The sequence below is a fragment of the Mustela lutreola genome, chromosome 8, assembly GCF_030435805.1.
Source record: "Mustela lutreola isolate mMusLut2 chromosome 8, mMusLut2.pri, whole genome shotgun sequence".
NCBI lineage: Eukaryota > Metazoa > Chordata > Mammalia > Carnivora > Mustelidae > Mustela > Mustela lutreola.
The window spans coordinates 140373607-140393621 of record NC_081297.1 but is presented as its reverse complement, the minus strand read 5'-3'; the positions used below and the strand labels follow the sequence as shown (position 1 = coordinate 140393621).

At 53.6% G+C, this 20015-nt stretch overlaps 1 protein-coding gene across 1 annotated transcript in view; it reads left to right on the top strand.

Annotated features, from left to right (window-relative positions):
* Positions 1-16521, top strand: part of CACNG2 (calcium voltage-gated channel auxiliary subunit gamma 2) — a 112998-nt gene extending 96477 nt beyond the window's left edge. Inside the window, exons 3-4 of the mRNA XM_059186860.1 lie at positions 11315-11455; positions 12489-16521. Of these exons, the coding sequence (XP_059042843.1) occupies positions 11315-11455; positions 12489-13024 (677 nt within the window). The 3' untranslated portion in view covers positions 13025-16521. The remainder of the gene's footprint in view (positions 1-11314; positions 11456-12488) is intronic.
* The last annotated feature ends 3494 nt before the right edge of the window (positions 16522-20015 follow it).

The window sequence follows — 20015 nt, the reverse complement described above, 5'->3', positions numbered from 1 at the left end:
CTTCGGCCCCCAGTGCCCTTCCCAGCGGCTCAGAGCCCACTACTGCCTCCCTCCCATCCCCCACAGCAGAATGGCTAGCATCACTCTCCGATCACTTTTATGGAAAGTGTAGGAGGCATTTCATTACATGGATCACCCTGTCTCTTTCAATAACTACTCCTCACATCAAAGCCAACTCCCGGGTCAGCCTGGAATCAACCTGGTTTCATTGAAAAGCGCCCGGAACATGAAGTCAGCCGGGCAGCAAGGAGGAGAAAGGAAGGGAACACGATGTAATTTATAGATTTCTTTTTAAAGGGAGAAAACTATCTTACAATGCTCATCATTTCCTTTTATGAGTTCCCAAGAGACACTGCTCTTAAATGGAATTCCTAAAAGACCGTTTGATCATCCTTCTCCCTTACCGTGTTGGGGTTCTTGAAGGAGCTGGGGGCGGGGGCAGGGCGGGGGTGACATAAAGGCAGCCTGAGACTGACTCTGGGCCAGAGCCCGTGCTCAGGGCTGGGGACATCGAGGGGAAAGAATGGCGCGCTGTCCAGGGCCCCAGGCAGGGAAACAGCTGGCCTTGGGAGACAGGCCATGGCACAGATGTAGCCAGCTGGTGCAGGTTCAAGTGGGGGACCAGAGCTGAGTCTCACGCCGGAAGCCCTCACGGTTGACCACTGTGAGGATGTAATACTGAATCAGCTAGATACAAAGGGCTGGGGGTGGGAACTTTGTCTCTTTCGTGGCTGCCTTGAACAGCTTCTAGAATAGAACAGGTGCTCCATAAATGTTATCTGTTAACCAACGGGCATATATAGGATTCCTCAGTGACTATTTCTACCGATTCTATACCTCCATCTCTTTATTATTATTATTTTTAAAGATTTCATTTATTTATTTGACAGACAGAGATCACAAGTGGGCAGAGAAGCAGGCAGAGAGAGAGGAGGAAGCAGGCTCCCTGTCGAGCCGACAGCCCGATGCGGGGCTGGATCCCAGGACCCTGAGATCACGACCCGAGCCCAAGGCAGAGGCCTTAACCCACTGAGCCACCCAGGCGCCCCCATCTCTTTATTATTAAAGAGAGAAGAGCTCAGAGTGTCTGGTTCACTTGACATCCCTGGACAAAAGACTGGAACTGGTGGTGTTAACAAGGCAGGATTCCAAGGCTCTGACTTAAGCTTACTTAATCCAACAGTACTTTTTGAGTATTTGTTAGAAGAGTTGGCAAAGTTTTTCTATAAAGGGCCAGACAGTAAATATATTAGGCTTTGTGGGACGTAAAAGCCTCTGTCCCAACTACCCAAGGCTATCCTTGAGTATAGACAGATGCTCCAAGGAAACCGAACTTTATTTACAAAAACAGACAGCAGGCTTCATTTGGCATGGTTTGCTGACCTTGATATATAATATGCTAATCTCAGGCCAAGCAACAAACGTCATTTTTGAAAGTTGCAAGATGTGAGTTCCTATCATTCTCTAGCAGATTCTAATCCTAATTAGAATCTCTCATTTTTACTAAGCTCTAACCTGTAAGGCCCAGGGAGGTGGATGGAATTTCTCCCAGAGGTGGGAGCTTAGGTGGGCGGTGCTGTGCCTGGAGGTGGGCGGGACTGCCGCCGGTGGGCAGGGCCTGAGCCCGCTGCCACTTCGGGTCTGTTACACCCATGCTCACTGCCAGCCTGCCACGTAGGAGGGCAGGAGAGGGGCTCACTGCCTAGAAACAGGCCCAGGAAGGTACCATGTATGGCATGACAGACAGGGTTAGAGGGAAGTATGTGGTGCTGAGGGAGCCTGGCTCCTAACCCAAGCCAGAGATCATTCCAGAAGGCATGAGACTTGGCCTCTAGCAGCATTGGCTCATTTACTAATGAGACATTCACTAAGCACTCACTCCATCCAGGGCACTGTTGTCTTGGTACAGGGGATCCAAGGATGAAACAAAACAAAGTTGGCACCTCTGTGAGCCTGAATGTTCCAGGGGGAGGAAGCAAGCAGTGAGCGGAGGCACAACCAACCCCCTGAGACAGTTTCAGAGCTGGGAGGGGGCCGGCGGAGGGCAGTGGGGTGGGAGGGGGGTATTCCTTAGATGTAGGACAGCTTCTCTAAATGAAGAAAAGGAAGGAGCTAAGAGAATTGGGGGGGGGGGGGGGGGCGGAGCACACCCCTGAGTAGAGACTGGCAAGAGCAAAGGCCTTATGAAGGCAGGGCGGAGGTCAGGTGTGTGGGGGTCGGGAGGGCGGCTGGCCCAGCTGAGCCCAGGGCAAGAATGGAGGGCATCCCACAGCATGAGGTCAGACAGGTAGAAGAAGAGCCCAGTCATGTCAGGAAAAATCGGATCTCATTCTAAGTGTGATGGGAACCATGAGCAGGGGACACTGATTTGGAAAGTCAATTCTGGCTGCTGGCGGGGGGTTGGGGGGGGGGGGCTAGAAGGCCAGCGGGGCGCTCTTGCAAACATCCTGGACATCCTGATGAGAAGCTGTGGCTGCTGGACCAGACTTTTAGCTGTGGGGATGGTGAAAAGTGAGGGGCTGTTTGGAAGACAAGGCTGAGAGGAGTGGCGTGGCCATGCCACATGGGGTGGGCCCCGGACAGGACCCTACTGGGTTTCCAAAGGACAGCAGAGGACCATGAGGAGGGATAGGGTAGGGGCAGATGACCTAAGAGGGTGGAAAGGGGCTCAACAAAGAGAGACCCTCTGGCTTTGGCCGTTCACACCCAGCCTGCTTCAGACTCAGAGGGCCAGTAGGGCACGCAGGGTGGACCCCGGAAAGACGGCTGGAGCTCCTGCTCCTACGGAGGTCAGGGACACAGTCTTCCAGACCCTGCTCAACCAAAGGGCAGGATCTGTTCAGAGTCTGACACAGGGCCAGCCCCCTTCTAGAATGGACAGAGGCCTGACTATGTGGGATTGTGGCCTTGCCTGGCAGAGCCAGTTCCCAAAAAACCCTCTGAGTGTCTTCTGCTCAGCTCTCTCGGGTTGGTAGTCCAGATGCCAGAAAAGATCTGAGCCACCCAACAGCCGTGGGTCCTTTTTGGCTGCAGACAAAATAAAGACCTGGCCCTCGTGGCACTTGCAACCGATGATAAATGAAAGGAGCAAGTTAATGATATAGTCTGTTAAACCATGAGGAGTGATATGGAGAAAATCCAGCAAGAAAGGGGGGGTTAGGAAATTCTGGGGTAGGGGTGGGGGCTAATAAAATCCTTCTTGTGAAGTTTGAGTAAAGATCTGAAGGAGGTGAGAGGGAGCCATGTGGAAAACCAAGGGAAGAATGTTCCAGGCAAAGGGAAGAGCAAGTGCAAAGGTCCTGAGACGGGAGCATGCCCAGAATGTTTGAGGAAGGGGTCTGAAGCCAGAAAGACGAGAATAGAGTAAGCAAGGGGGGGGGCAAGAAAAAGCCCATGCAGAGAGGCCCAGGGGCCCCTGGGGGTCATGGAAAGGGCTTGGTATTGCAGAAAGCCATTGGAGGGTCTAGGCAGAGCAGTGAACACCATCTCACGTTCTACAGGACCCTCTGGTTGCTACACTCACAGGAGACTAAAACAGGGCAAGGGCAGAAGCAGGCAGAAGAGTTAGGAGCCTGCTGGTGATAATTTAGACAAGAGAAGGTGTCCTGAACCAAGGTAGAAGCAGTGGAGGAGGAGGGAAGGGGTCAGAGCTGGAAACCATTCCCAAGGACCCGCAGAGAGGATTTCCAGAAAGGCTGTATATATTTACCAGGGAAGGAGGAGTCAGGGTTTGAGCCCAAGGCTGGGTTTGGGGAGACTGGGAAGCTGAGTGTCGGGTGCCTTAAGTCCGAGAGGCCTGTGGGACTCTCTGGGGAGATGCCCTGGAGTCTGGGACTCTGGGGACAGGTCCGGCCCCGGCAGGAGCGCGCAGTTGTCAGCAGGTAGATGAGATCTAAAGCCAGGAGACTTGATGAATGAAGGCAGGGGTGCAGAGAAGAGGGGCAGGGTCTGAGCCCCAGGAAGCCAAGGCTCGGAGACCAGGAAGCTGGGAAAGGCCCAGGGAAGGAGGCTGAGGAGGGAGGCTGAGGAGGGAGGCTGAAGAGGGAGGCTGAGGAGGGAGGCTGAGGAGGGAGGCTGAGGAGGGAGGCTGAGGAGGTCCGGGTCATCCCTACCATCCTCATTCGACCGGCTGCACTGAAGATCTAGAGCAGGGCGGGAAGGAGAGAATGCCAGAAGGACGTGGCTGGTCAGGAATGCAGAGCTCATCTCCTGCGGTGGCAAAGAAAGCGGGGCTCACTTGCTCTCAAGCCATCATGCCAGGCTTTGGACATTGTCCAGTGCCTCATGAGGGACCTGGCAGAAGTAAGGCACCTAATCAATATCTGATAGAATGAATGAATGAATGAATGAATGAATGAATGCTCTTACCCCACCCCCATAGGCCCCCTTAGGTATTTGAGGAGTTCCACGGCTTGTCCTGAACCACGGAGTCCGGGGGCTTTCTAGTGACAGGCGGTGGTCACAGCATGGGCCTCCTGACATCTGGGCCCCACAAAGGTGTGGCCAGTGCACCCCTCACCCCCCCCGTCACTAGTTTACCCAAGACAAATGATGACCAGACCTGTTTTCCCCAGCAAGCTTTGGGGGGCCACCGATGTGTCCTCGCTGGTGCTCCCCGTCCTTATACCTCCTAACCAAAGCTGGAGTGCGGGTGAAGACAGAGGCCGTGGTGACCCGGGTGTGACTTCCTTTGTGTGTCTGTTTTTGTGCACAAGGGGGTGAGTCTGTGCTTCGTTCTGTGTCTTCTGGTACCTGTGTGTCCACGCATGTGAGCGTCTGTCTGAACTAAGCGCCTATGTCCTTGTGTCTGCTAGTGTGTCTGTGGGTCGCTGCAGGGTGTGTGTGTGTGTGTGTGTGTGTATTTCTCCGCGGTCACAGTGTGATTTGGAAACATCTGAAGCCGCCACCCACACTCACTCACATCCACAGAACCAGAGCAAACGGGTCTCCAAACAGAGCTGACCTCCTATACGCCACACATGGTGACATCCTCAATTTGGTCCTGGTTTACTTCTTTAAGTGCTGGTTACACCTGGTGGGCTGACTTCAGCACCTTCTCCTGACTCACAACCTGCACTGGGATAACTACCAGCCCAGAGAACCCCGCGCCCCTCAAGAAATTACACAGGTCCCTTCTGCCACCATGAGAACTAGCATTTGCTGGCACTCAGCCAGACAGGCCACTGTTGTAATTGCTTAAAGTGTGTTGATTCCTGATTCCTCATCATGGGCTATGAGCTGGGTGTGCTCACGATCACCCTACAGCAGGCGGACAACCAAGGCTCAGAGGGCAGACAGCATAGTCAAGGGAGGCACGCAGGCCGCCTCCATCCTGAGCTGGTGCCGCCGATCGGCCACCTTGGGGACAATAGGGAACGGGGCAGCCTCTGGAGCCTGCATAGAGGGAAGCTCCCGGAGCTTCCAGAATTCTTTTCCAATGTCATTCTCTACAGCACACTTGACTACTTTAGACATTGTCTGCGTTCCCCTTCATGACACCCTGGGAGCTAGGTCTGGTTGGGGTCTCCGTGGCGCAGACAAGCAAAGGAAGACACAGAGGCCACACTGCCAGTGGGAGGCATGGGGGGACTGGGCTGGGGCCCCAAGGAGGCCACATGTGGAGTCCAGACCCTTAACCACCACTCTCGACTCTCTCCCTTCCCTCATCCGCTGTCTTGTCCTTCCTCTTCCTCCTTCCCCGAGGAGGGTCTCCTCCAGAACACACTCTCTCCCCCTCTTCACCCTCTCTTTCACATTCATATGTGCATCTCGCGCATACATCTGTGGTCTTGGCCACCTCCTCCAGCACAGCACGGAGGGAAGCGACGTCGGAGAAAAGCCCAAGAGCTTAGAAGGTTCTCCTGGGCCACTGCTGGGTGATCCTGTCCTTCAAGAAGGCACCAAATCCCAGGGGAATAACAAACTTCAAGAGTTGAGCACTGGCCCCGGGAACTAGGGAGCACACCCTCCATGCACCTGGGAATGACAACCATTCTGATCAAAGGACTACATAAGACAGTGCCCTGGCCTGGCTGAGTGGCCCCTGAGGGGACGTCTGGGGTGTAGAGGACCCTCAGAAACAGACATCACCTGGAAATCATCTAATCCAGACAAGGAAGTGGAAGCCAGTCACCCCCACGTGATTTGCACAAGCTCTTCCTGAGCTGTCTCTAAACCCTGCAGTCCCCCAAGCCCCAAAGCTAGCCCTCTCACTCGTCCATGGCCAGGGTCTCCCGTGCTCACCTCTGTGTCTATGATCCTTCATTTACAGCTTCAGCCCAGACCGTGCCTCTGTGCCCCAAGCCCACATGTCCACCCATGAACCACAACCTCCCCCGCAACGCCCCGCCAGCCTGCCCTTGGCCCACCTCATTTCCTTTAGAGCTCCCCAAACCCTCCAGGGACTCTCTGTGACCCAGTGCCTTCCAGTTCCCTGAGCAAGGATCCTTCCTCCAGCCCGGCTCACACCGCTTCCTTTCCCTGCCTCTCTTCTGCCTTGTCAGCTTCTCCTTATCCATCAGATGCCAACTCCAACATCACTCCCTCCGGGAAGCCCTCCTTGATCTTGTGAGCTCAGAATAGGGTCCAAGGGGCAGGAGGCACAGGCCTGAGAGCAGGGGAGTGCAGTGGTCAGACACCCAGACCCTGGAGGCAGACTGTGTGGGTTCACAAACCAGCTTCCCTACTTCCTTGCTGGGTGGACTCAGACGATTGGCTTAACCTCTCTGTGCCTCGGTTTTAGCTGCTGTAGGAAGGGGGAATTCCAATACTTACTTGGCAGAGTTGTAATGAGAACTGATGAATTAATATATATACAACGCTTAAAATAGTCCTAGTGTACATTAAAGACTGGATTATTATTATCTGGTGACATATCTATATCTCCTTCACAAGAACCTAAGCCCCATAAGGACAAGAACCAGGCCTGTCTGTGAACCCCCAGGTCTCCCACACCCAACTGGAAACCCGTTCCTTGGTAGACACTCAGTCTGTATTTATTCACCAGGCTCGCAGCTAGTCAAGGCCAAGCCCCTCCCTACGCTGGACCACACGGCCTTTCCCCGGGACACCATACTACATTCTCAACCAGGAAGGGCCACACTGCAGCTAGTAGGCCAAATCTGGCCCACCAACTGTTTTTGCAAATAAAGTTTTATTGGAAAAGAACCGCACTCATTTGTTTACAGATTGCCTAAGGCTGTTTTCATGCTGCAACAGCTGAGTTGGGTAGCTGTAATAGAGAGCATATGGCCAGCAAAACCAGAAATATCTACCATCCGCCCTTTTCCAGAAAAAGTTTGCCAATACCTGCTTCAGGTATTTGCCATCTCCATGAGGCCAAGGCCATGGCTTCGTGGGTTTTGTCTGAGGTTTCAGTGGGTTTGTCCACATGCCAGGATGGGGTCTGGCATGCAGGAAGAGCTCCGTAAATGTTGGTAGGTACTGCATAGTCCCATATGCTTAGTCGTAGGAGATCAATAAATATTTATTCATGAGATAAATCTGATACCTTCTGCTCCTCATGAGAGATTTCAGCACTAAAACCACACCAGCTTCAGTGGGAATCAAGACGATTCATGGGGAAGTAGGGTCTGAAGGATGGAGGGGAAACAATAGAAGTCAGGAATATCACACCTTTGACTGTACACTTGCCAGACAGAACAAGGACTGGTAAGATCCAATTTGATCTCGACAACAGCGCTTGTCAAACTTTCATGTGCATATGACTTGGGTTACACACTTTTGTTAAAATGTAGATTCTGGGGCACCTGGGTGGCTCAGTGGGCTAAGTCTCTGCCTTTGGCTCCAGTCATGATCCCAGGGTCCTGGGTTTGAGCCCCGAATCGGGCTCTCTGCTCAGCGGGGAGCCTGCTTCCCCCCTCTCTCTGCCTGCCTCTCTGCCTACTTGTGATCTCTCTCTCTCAAATAAATAAAAATCTTAAAATGTAGAGTCTAACAGCTGCCAAGTGAGGCCTGAGACTCTGTAGTTCTAACAAGCTTCCCAAGATGCTGGCCCTCCAACTGTCCCTCAAGCAGCAAAGGGGCCTTACATCCCCTTTTGCTGGATGGGTGGGTTCCTTTTCCCATTCTGCAGTGTGCACAAACAGACCCAGAGAGGTAAAGACCCTTGCCCACGGCCATGCTGTGAGGCAGTGACAAAGCCAGGGCAAGAACTCCTCTGCAACTAACCCCCCCATCCTCACTCTGCCTAGGACACTGCTCAGCCAGAAAGACCACCTTCGAGAAACTTCTCTAACGTGGGAGTCCCGGCTTGCTCTGAAGTCCCTCCATGCCCAGCCTGAATTTGGGTCCTGCAAACATAGCTTCCCTAGGCATGGCACAATTTACCGGCTGTCCCCTGTCACCTTCATCCTGGGCAAACCTCATCCAAGAGAGGCTGGTGTTTGGGGTGGCCCTGCTGGACCAGAGAGGTTACTGTCCACATGGCCCACTGGCTACCCTGTCCTAGAACACATCGTAAACTGCCCGGGACCTTCTGAAGTGGTCCCATTGCTCTCTGCTGGTTACAACACAGGAGACCGCCCTCTCCAGCCTCCTATCTTGTCTTTGCACACGTGTACATGCGCACGCGCACATACACACGGCTGCGCACACAGCATCCCAGCTCCCTCCGCAGCTGGCGCTCCTTCTTTCTGCCGTCTGCAAGGCTAAGTTGGGATATCCGGGCTCTGCCGGCAGGCTGAGCTAACACCATCAGGCCCCTGCTGCCTGGGAGGCATTGGCTCCGAGGGTGCAGCCTGGGTTTGCCAAATGTGGGCATACGGTGGGCAGGAAGCGCCTGCTTTCTCAGAGGGGAAAGACTGGAGAGCTTCCTCCTCCGCTCTGCTCCTCTGAACCACTGCTGCTGCCCCTCGGAAGTCACACCAACCCATCTTTCCTCCTTTCTGCTATCACCCTCCATTCCCAGCTGGCCAGAAATCACAGGCACACGGAGAGGGCAGAAGCATGAGAAATCATCTAAAGGTCCACACCCACTTTTACACATGAGGAAACCAGAGAGGGCGAGGTACCTGCCTCAGCCACACAGCAAGTGAGTGGCACAGCTGGGACCCCAAAGCCAGATCCCTGGACTCTGTAGCACCCTTCCCAGGCTCCTCGAAAACCCCATAGGGAGAGTACAGGGTGGTCCAAAATTGGGACTGAGCTGAGCTTGAATCCTGACTCAGGAGCTGGGCTGCCTTGGGCAAGTAACTTTGCCTCTCTGAACTTCGGCTTTCTTGTCTGTAAACTAGGGCTAAAAAAAAAAACACAGCCCCCCAGGGCTGGTATGAGGATTAAATTAGAGAATGTACGTTACGTACTCATTCAGGACTCGACACAGAGTAGGTGCTTGTCAAAGATTCTCTCTTCTCTCCTGAGTCTTCAGTCAACTCTCCTATCCCCATGTGCTTATGAAGATGAAGACTCGAACAGTACGGAGTGTGCACGTCCAGGCACCATGTATGCGTATAGGAGGATCACGATGGGGACACAACCATTGTCTTAAAGTGGGTTGCAGGTGGCGATCTGGGGGGAGGCGGCCCAACCCTGCCTGAAGGAGAGGGGAGCCCGATGGCCCAGTAACCCAGCTGCGTCCCCTGCACGCTTCATTCTTCAGTCCCTAGTTCAAGCTCACCCTTCTTCAAGCCCCCTAAAATAACCCATTCACCCCACAGCATCAGAAAGCGGTGTAGACTTCCTGAAGTGCCGGGGGAAGAGAGAGGAGGAGTTTTACGTGACACATCAAAGCGAACTGCTTAAAATCCTCTTGGAAAAATTCCTCAAGTTCTATATAGAACTTCCTCAAGTTCTCCAAAACACATCCCCAGCGAACCAACCCCACCCCCCTCCCCAGGGGGCTTGAGCCAAGGGGCCCTAAACCTCCTCAGAAGCCACTTAAACAACCCAAACATGTAAAGAAAACTTCCTTTCCCTCCCAGCAACTGCCTCCTGCCTGGCCCACAGCTCGCAGGAAAGGGACTCAAGGTCCTGGGGTCAGCGCCGCCTTATTTGAATCTGGAGAGAAAGACTCTTGTACTCTCCAGAGACACTTTGTGGGGGACCCGGAGCTTCTGGGTCCCCATAGGGACACTGCGCCCCACATCCGCCCCCTGCCGGCCTGGCCTGCCCCTCCCCCCTTCCACCCTCGGCCATCTGCGTCCCTCTGCCCTCCTGGTCCTCCCACACGCAGAAGTAAAATGTTCCCGAGGGTGTTCTTTTCTTGTGCCTGTTTGTCGGTCCTTCCTTCTCACCTTATCCTGAAGGCGTTTTTTTTTTTTTTTTCTTTTTGTTTTTCCCTTGTCCTTTTCTCGGCAATATGTCTGCTTCTTTCTCTGTCTGGACTTCCTCCCCACAAATATGCACTCAATGAGCCTGCACTGGGGACCTACAGTGTCTCCAGCATCTACCCGAGTTGCGGGGCCAGAGAGATTAAAAAGAGAGAACTAGGGGGGAAAAAAAAAGAAAGAAAGAAAGAAAGAAAGAAACAGTTCTCGCCTTCATGGGACCCCACGGCTTACGGAAGCATATAGAGAAACAAGTTTTTCCTATACTAACTAACTATCCTTTACCCGGCGTTTACTACATGTCCCCAGAAACTTATCCAAGTGCCTTGTCAGCATCAGTTCATTTAATCCTCATGGCAATCTGAGGAGGCTCAGCACTAAGACCATCCCCATTTTACAGATAAGAAAACTGAGGCACAGGGAGACAATTCATCCCACCCTACACAGCTAATATATGTTAAAGCCAGATTCAGATCCAGGCCGTGTGGCTCCTTCACCACGATAACACACTGCCCCAGGGGCCCCAGCACAGAGGAAGGGATGGGTCCTTTTGCTTAAAGAAGTCAGGGAAGGCACAGAGGAGGTGAGTTTGAGTTGAGTTTTGATGGGTGGATTGAAATCTGCTGAGTCAGAAAGAGCAGGAAAATCATTCTAGTAAGAAAGGTCAATATGTCAAAAGTCAAAAGCATGCAATGACAAGACATGGGAAGTTTGTTGTGTCTAGACCAGAGAGGACATGGGGACTAAGAGTGAGGACCAGGAGGCATGAGGCTGGAGAAGGGCCGAAGCCATGTCACATAGGGCCCCGTGGGCCTCGTGAGGCCCTGGTGTTTGGTCCTGTAGGTAGACGGGAGCGCCCGAAGGGCTGTGAGGTAAGCACTGGATTGTTCCTCCTCCCTCCCTCCCTAAGCAAACTTGACTGTGGCCCCGAGTCCACAAAACCCCCACCCCATGGGCCACTCTCTTCCCCATGCGTCCCTCTGGCTCACAGCTGTGCGGTTCTCTCTCTCCTTGACCGTGTTCCATAGGGGCTGTGAGGGCCTCGAGCATTTTCCCGATCCTGAGTGTGATTCTGCTCTTCATGGGTGGGCTCTGCATTGCAGCCAGCGAGTTCTACAAGACTCGACACAACATCATCCTGAGTGCTGGCATCTTCTTCGTGTCTGCAGGTAATGGCCTCTGAGCTGGGCAGGCCAAAGCCCGGGCATGCTTGTGGGGAGCAGGCCGAGGTGTGGGTGCTCGGCGGCTGGGAGGACTTGACAGAGACAGGGGGGAGGGAGGTCTTGCAACGGGTCCTGTCATAGGCCGTGCTGGGGTTCCTGCCCCACAGGAATGACCAAGCCCCCCGCGGAGTCCTCTAGGAGCACCCCCAGACCCTGTCTCTCAGCTCCATGGCCCATCTCCCTTCCAGTTTATAGAAAAACGCCCAAACCCCAGGTCCTTCTCAGAATACTGGGCCTATCCTCACTGCCCTGTCCCCTCACTGTCCCGCCCCCCCCCCCCCCCCCCCCCGGAGCAGGCAAATACCTAAAACCACTGGCCTCAGCCCTGTTACAGGACAAGTCACATTGCTTCGGATGCCAGAAAAAGTCCGTGGCTCTATTTACTATACCTCAGCCCCAAACAGCTTCACATGTGCTAATTCATTTAATCTTCTACATGGCCCAGAGAGTCCTATCACCTCCCCGCCCCCCCCCCAACTTTACAGATCTGCAAACTCTGACTCAGGTCACTTTGCCAAAGGCTTTGAATCCAGGTAACTGGCTCCGGGAGCCAGTCCCAAGCCCCTGCTCTACCAGCTCAAACCTCTGTGCAGTCTTTAGAGCAAGTTACTTAACCTCTCTCCGATCCATTTCCTCATTCGCAACCCCCCAGACACACACAGCACAGCGAAGGCAGATAGCAAACACTCAATAAACAGCAGCTCTCCTGGTTACTCCGCACTGTGGTGGTAGAACGCCTCAGCCCGCCCCTAGCTTCGCTTCCATCAACCCTCCCCTCCGTGGCTCTCTCCAATAGCACGATCCAATATTAAGACCATGCTTGCCACTAGCCTTCTCCGGCACTGGCCACAAAATCCCTAGAGCCAGTAAGGCCCCTGTGGCTGTCCCTGGTCTGACACGTGCCGGGAACTAACCAACCCTCTCTCTGATCCGCCCCCTGCCCCCGGCCCCACCCTCTCGCTCCATGTGTGCCCCGCAGGTCTAAGTAACATCATTGGCATCATAGTGTACATATCCGCCAATGCCGGGGACCCCTCCAAGAGCGACTCCAAAAAGAATAGTTACTCGTACGGCTGGTCCTTCTACTTCGGGGCCCTGTCCTTCATCATCGCCGAGATGGTCGGGGTGCTGGCCGTGCACATGTTCATCGACCGGCACAAACAGCTGCGGGCCACGGCCCGCGCCACGGACTACCTCCAGGCCTCCGCCATCACCCGCATCCCCAGCTACCGCTACCGCTACCAGCGCCGCAGCCGCTCCAGCTCCCGCTCCACCGAGCCCTCACACTCCAGGGACGCCTCCCCCGTGGGCATCAAGGGCTTCAACACCCTGCCGTCCACGGAGATCTCCATGTACACCCTCAGCAGGGACCCCCTGAAGGCCGCCACCACGCCCACCGCCACCTACAACTCCGACAGGGATAACAGCTTCCTCCAAGTCCACAACTGTATCCAGAAGGAGAACAAAGACTCTCTCCACTCCAACACAGCCAACCGCCGGACCACCCCCGTATGAAGCCCGCGGGGGGCCTGGAGCACGCCCGCAGGAGGGGCGCGCGGCCCTCCCCTCTCGCGTGGGCCCCCCGAGGTTGGGCGGGGGGCGGGGGTAGGGGGGCGGGAACCCAACCATCCATTGGAGGGGGGGAACCTTCCAAAAGCAAAAAAACAAAAAAACAAAAAAAGAGAAAAACATAACAAGTAAATTAAAAAAAAAAAAAAGAACAAACTATAAGAGGAACAAAGAAGCAAAACGACAGGAAATGTGAAAAAAAAAATATTAACCGAGGGAAAGAAAAACAAACTTAAAAAAAAAAGCGAGAGAGGTTAAAAAAATTAAAAATAGAAAATAAATCTAAAAGAAAATGCATGAATTCCCATGTACCATTATTTTAACATTTAATAAAAACCAATTTAAATGAAAAAAATAAAAGGGAACCAAGATAACATTAAAGCAAAAAATGAAGAGCAAAAAGGAAGGGGGAATGTTCTCTGCACTTATCAGGGGTTTATGTTCCTTTTTGTTTTTATGCGGGCGAGTTACTTTTCTGTTCTCTTTAACCCCAAACGGGCTCTGCCTCCCTGGGCGAGTGGGGGGTGGATACTCAGGGGCCCCGGGGCCAGGTGAGCCCCTCGGTCACTGCCAGGTCCCTGGAGCCTCTGGATGGGTGCCCCAGGAACGCTGGGCAAGCTCCGAGGCTTGCAAGCCGACTCCACCCAGCATCGTTGGGGCAATTGTAGGCCTCCAGGTGACCCCAGAGTCCTTGGTCCCTCCTGTCCGAAAGGTGCCTGGAGGGGGGTGCACTTGGGGCCTGTCCAGCCCCCAAGTTCCCAGTCCTTAATGGTCCTTAACCCACTGTGATGACTTCCTAGGCCTTGAGGGAGGGGAAGGAGAGGGGATGGTTGCCGTAGGCTTGCGAGATGCCAGAACCCTGGAATCCTCAGGGTGAGCTTCTTGGGGTCACCACCCCACGCTCCTGCCCTTAAGCAGAAGATGCTCACTCCCCGGGGGGGATATAAAGCAGCTCTCCCTCCTCACCTCTCACCTCAGGGCCACCTGATGACCCTGGGGCGATGGTGGACCCCCAGACTCATAGGCCCCCCCGGCCCCCCTGGGAAGGGGGCTTATTGACCCTTTGGGGGTCCTTGGACTCACTGAAGCCCCCCTGGGGCCCAGCGGGTCCAACAACGACACTGCAAAAAGGTTTCTTTTTACAAAAGAAAAAGGAAAAACAAGTGGTGATTTTTTTTTAATAAAAAAACCACAGACTATAAATAAATGTAAATATATAATAAGTGGATTTACTTGCAAGAAAAACAGATAGTATTTTTCTTTTAATTCTTTTCCAGCTTTAAACTGTGAAATAAAACAATGGGGTGGGGTGGGGGACTTAAAATTTAGCAGGGAACTTGTAAAGAGAAAACAGAAAACAAATATACAATTCCATTTAAAAAAGAAAAAAAAAAAAAAAAACACCTGCTGGGAGAGATCAGGGCTGGGCTCAAGGGGGAGGCCCAGGAGGAAGGCCCCCGGGGGAGTGGCAGGGAAGTCGTAAGACAGAGATCTCTTCCTTATACCAGGAAGGTGCTGCTAATACGGAAGAGAGAGAGAATCACGACGGAGAACCAGGTCTATAAGAAGGAGATCGCACACCCACTCACACACACACACACACACACACACACACACTCACAGTCCTCCAGGCCCCACGCTCATCCAATCCACCGGGATACACAGTCTAAACCTTTCCCTCCCCATACACAGTCAGAAGTAGGGTTCAGAGAACACTGACTCCTGCCTTCCAAAGCCATTGACAACAGTAACACCACTGACACACGCGCATGCGTGCGTGCACACACACACACGCACACACACACACACACACACATACACACCTCACTGGCATGCATGGAAAGGACCCCAATCAAAAACCCAGCTCTGGATTCTGGAATCCCTTGCTGCAGTGGCCTCTCTGGGCCTCAGTTTCCCCCATATGTAAGCATATGGATTGACCTAGATGAGCTCCAAAGGCCTATTCTTATTCTTGGTGTTGAGGACTTTAAAATCTGCCACCTGCCCAGAGGAAGATGCCAGGGATGACCGAAATAGCAGCCATCCAGCCCCCAGACATCGAGAACATTCCCAAATCATCAGTCAGCCTCTCAGCCACACACACACACACACACACACACACACCCCATATGCCTCCTCACTGTGCTCCCAAACCCCTGCCCCCACATCAGATGTCAGAGCAAAAATACATACGTATGAGCAAACGTATCCTGCCATTCAGAGAAGGGGAAAGCCACCAGAGGTCCCCAAAGTCACTCTTCATTTTGTGTCCCCTTTCTTTAGTGCCATAACCCAGTCACAGAGAGTGAAGGGGGCTTCTTCGAGAGAAGAGGTCAGCTGCCAGGCCTTCCCCGCTCTCTTTGGGCGTCAGAGAAAAAGAGGATCCTCTGGGGTTGGCTGGGAGGGTTAAGGTCAAGGGGATGGCGGAGATGGCTTTACAGAGTCTGGTCGCCGGTTGAGGACCAACCCCCAAAATAAAGTTGATGCCTCAGACAAAGTCTGGGGCACCCCGTGTTGCTCCCCATTCTTCCCAGACCAACAAGGCCCAGTTCAGACAGAGAAACCCAACAGCTTTCAGCCCGGCCTGCCGGCTACTCTGCTGCAGGAGGGGACCCCCCCCCCACCAGACCCATCGGCAGGTCTCGCGCTTTGCCTCTTCCCTGACCCTGGCCCGGCCTGAAGTTCTGAAGCAGGGAGTGGTTCTGGAGGCTTTGTGGGCGCTGGCACACTCCCAGCCCCCCTTCCCATGTTTTGTGGGGGAAACGAGAGCTCTGTTTTCAATTCAGCTGCAGCGGGAACCCCAAACTCAGCCTGAGCCACAAGGCAGAGCATCTGCCCGCCCAGCCTCCAAGTGCACCGAAGGCCACACAGGCTCCAGACAGAGCACTGGCGGCCAAGGCTGGTGCGGTGGCGACCCAGCACTGGTCACTCTGGGCAGAAATCTCAGTCTCTCCCTCCCTTGCCCCACCAGCTCCCAAACCCAAACCGGAAGAGATGAAGGACTAGAGGGATGGAGAGGCCCCGAGGAGACAGTAAACAAGCGGGTGCCGTGCCAAGAGCAAAATTGGCCCCAGTTGTGGCAGAGGGTTTGGGATGGCGACCGGGGCTTCTTTCCAGGCTGAAGCCCGGGGTCCCGGGGCTGCCTGAAGAAGGCCATCTGGGTGTGGAGTGCAGCCAGCACTGCTAAGAAAGGGCTAGGGGGCCCCCCCACCAAGGGAAGGAGCGGGTAGCGGGATGCAAAGGGCGCTGCTTGCCGGGGGGACGATTGCTCACGTCCAGCTCAAACCAGTTCAAGAAACCAACCTCCGTTTTATTTTCTTGGTGGGTCCTTTTTTTTTTTCAGACTGTTAACAGAAAAAAAAAAATTTTAAAAAGCAGAAAACTTAAAAAAGAAAAAAAAAAGAAAAAAATCCTGGTACATGAAATAAAGATTTTTTTTTATAGCTTGGTCCTCACGTCAGTGGATTTCTTTCATTGCTTTCCCAATCCTGGCATCCCCATTTAACACAATCCTAAAGCCGCAGATTCTGAGAGCTGGGGGATGGGAGGCTTAGAAGCCGTGCAGTAGAGTGTCCCCACTCCTCCGGTCACGAATCTCCTCTTAGGAGATAATATCCCTTAGGGATGTTTGCATACCTCCAGTGACAGGGAGCTCACCCCCCACAATAAGCAGCCCTGTCTGGGCTGGGCAGTGTTTATTCAACAGAGTCTCCTCCACAAGCTGAATTTCAATCCACGTCCTCCTTTGAATCCAGCAACACTGAACGAATGCCTTCCCTTTCCAAAACAATCATCCTTCGGATACTTGAAGATCGCCAGCATGACGTCCTTGAGTTTCCTGTTTTAGAATAAACCAGCTCCACTCCACAGCCCAGCAACTCTCCAGGGTTTCAGTTTTTCCCATGAAAGTGTGCAGCCTGGAATGAACATGACCCTGCAGGTGTACTCAGAGGGCTCCCTGCACAGGGCTCCTCCCTGGAGAGGACTGTGGATTGGGAGACAAATGGGGGAGGGGATAAAAGGGAGTCCTGGGGATTCTCCTAACTTGGAGAGCTAGGAAAGGCAAAATGGGACGTGTCCTAGTCTGCTCAGGTTGCCATAACAACAAGCGCGCCCTAGTCTGGGGGGCTGAAAGAGCTAACATTTACTTCTCATAGTTCTGGAAGCTGGAGGTCCGGGATCAAGGAGCCGGCAGATTCCGTTCCTGGTAAGAACTCTCTTCCTGACTTACAGATGGCCACCTTCTCTCCTGTGCTCATGGGGCACCAAGCTCTGGGTTCTCTTCCTCTTCATATAGGGTCACTAATGCCATTGTGGAAGCCCCACCCTCCTGGCCTCCTCTGACCCATGATCTCCCAAAGACCCCCACCTCCAAATATCCTCACACTGGAGGCTAGAACTTCAATATATGTATTTCAGGGGGCTGCAAACGTTCAGCCCATCACAGGAGACCAACAGTGGACATTGACACTGGCGAAAGGCCCCATTTGCAGGGCGCTAAAGAGCCAGCCCTCCGATGTCCCGCCCTGGTCTGCTCCAACTGCCAGCATCAGCTCTCTGAAAGATGGCTATTACTCCTCTCAAAACCCATCAGATACATTTAATCTAGTTCTTTTTAACTTTAAAAAAAAATAAATAAATGCCACATTGGAGAGGAGGGGAGGAAAGAAGGTATTTCAAAATCAAATCAAGATTTAAAAAGCAAACAGAAAAGAACTCCTCTGCCGGCAAATTGTAAAATGCTTCCTTCCTCCTTCTTCTATTGCTTTCCAGGGCCCACCTTTCCATCACCACCTTCCCGAATTTATCATCCTTAACTAGGAAGGTCAGGTGCGGAGCGCGTGACAAACAGGAAAACGGAAAGCTAACCAAAGCTTGTTTAAAAGGAAAACACGTTGTTCTGAAAAGAGAAAAGAGCTTCATCTGTCCTACTGACATCCACGATCACGGACAAAAAAAAAAAAAAGCTTGGCGGTCTCATTCATGACGATAGCTGGGCTTCTTTGGCCTGGTTATTTTCGTATTTTCATTTGGAAAGCCAGAAGAGTGACCTGTGTGTGATCTTAGAAAGAGCCATGGTAACACACAGTGATGGGCACTGGGGAGGGTCCCAGATGTCACAACTCCTGTCCTGACATGGTCCCGGGTTTCTTCTTGAGCTCTGGAAGGTGGAGGTCCCTGGGGGGTGGGGGACACTGTGTACGATGTGGGGAGGAAGCTTAGTCATGTAAAGTTTTTCCAGGGAGATAAACACAACACCAGGCAAAGTGGGTACAAGGCAAGATTTATTAAAAACACTCTCCAGCGAAGTTTCAGGGCTCAGGAGAAGGGGAGCCAGGAAAGTTGCGCGGGAGGAGGTGGGCACCCTCGGGCGAGGTTCCGGGACTCTGGAAAGCAGAGTGGCGGAAGTCGCGCCCAAGACAGGGAGGAGGGGGCTTTTAAGGGTCTCGAGGGGAGCTCAGGGGTCTTTTGGCAAATTTCCCTTATTCGGATATCTCGCCTGCTGGTCGGGGTCCCATTGGTCCACTGGAGCCCAGGGCGGGGGTCTCAGATTCCTGCTTGGGCCTTTGTTCACCTGTCCGAGCTCAGGTCTTGTGGCGGGAACTTTCACCATCTTAAGAAGCCCTTTCTGCCAGCCCAACAAGTCATTGTACACATCTCCTTGGGGCCCAAGAGAATGGAGACCCAAGTGACACAGATGGGAGAGAAGACTATCCCACACCGCGAGACTCCAGAAAACTGCTCTGGAACCCGCCAACATTCAGAAGTCCCTTCTTCGCGCAAGTCGCCTCGGGCCACACCGCCAAGCCCCTCTACAGTCTCAAACATCTCTTCCTCCACTCTCCCCCCTAATATTTGCAGGCCCCAGGGTAGGAACACAAACGGATCCCACATAGCATAAATCTGAATATTTAACAGCTACAAAGCAAACAAACAAAACATTCAAATGTTTAATCCTTCTCTCCTGACAAACATTTCTTCACGATGACCTAAAACGCTCCGTGCGAATTCGGAAATCTCAACCACGTCGGAATCCTGTGCCCAAAAAGCCGCGTGGGGCAAACCCACCCCAGCTCCTAGCCCCCAGCCCGTTCCCCTGCCCCTCCCACCCCCAGCTCCACCCAGCCAGAGCAAGGCCCCTCCCACAAAGGGGCTGCCCCGCCCCCACTGCTCATCTGCGCTCCCGCTCCAGCCGCCCCAAACCAGCACTGCTTGGCCACACCTTCAGCCGCCCCAGCCTGAGGACAGGTGGTAGCCAACCCTGGAGGCCGGCTCACGATCCTCTGGGCAGAAGTCCTCGAGGAGCAGGCACCAGAGAGAAGTCTGAGAAGCTCAGGGTGAGCACATCCCCATGGAGAGGGGCGTGGCCCAAGGAGGGCCTGAGCAAAATTCCCCAAAGCCCAATACCCGAAGCAGGGGTCCCTCTTGCCCACGTCTGGGGTCAGCACAGCCTCTCCCACCCAAAGGTTCTGACGACCTGAGGACAAGAGGCCACCGAGCTCAGAAGACCTATCTCTTCGGCAAAAACGCACGCTGGAGTGCAGAGAGAGCAAGCAACACGTCCACACCCGCACAGTGAACCGGCTCCCAGCAGGGCTCCAGGCCCCAGCCTCCCGACCCCCGCTGTCCCCAGCCACCCCTTCGGACAGAGGTTTGAAGAATCCCTTGTCCTTCTCCTGCACTCGTGCTCCAGGCTTAGAGCTCCCTCCTCGAAGTAGTGCCGACCTCCCCAAACTCCGAAGGCACTGGGAGCATCTGCAGGAGGGGTGGAGGCCCAGGGAGGGAAGGCGGCTGTCTCGCGGAGTTTGTAGACCTGTCTACCAAGCAGCATCAGTCCAATCGCTGCGAACGCTGGCTGGTAGCCAACAGCCGCCTGCTCCCCTGGGGCACAGGCTCTGGGAAGATGTGTCTCTGGCCAGCTTGCTTCTCTGGGGGT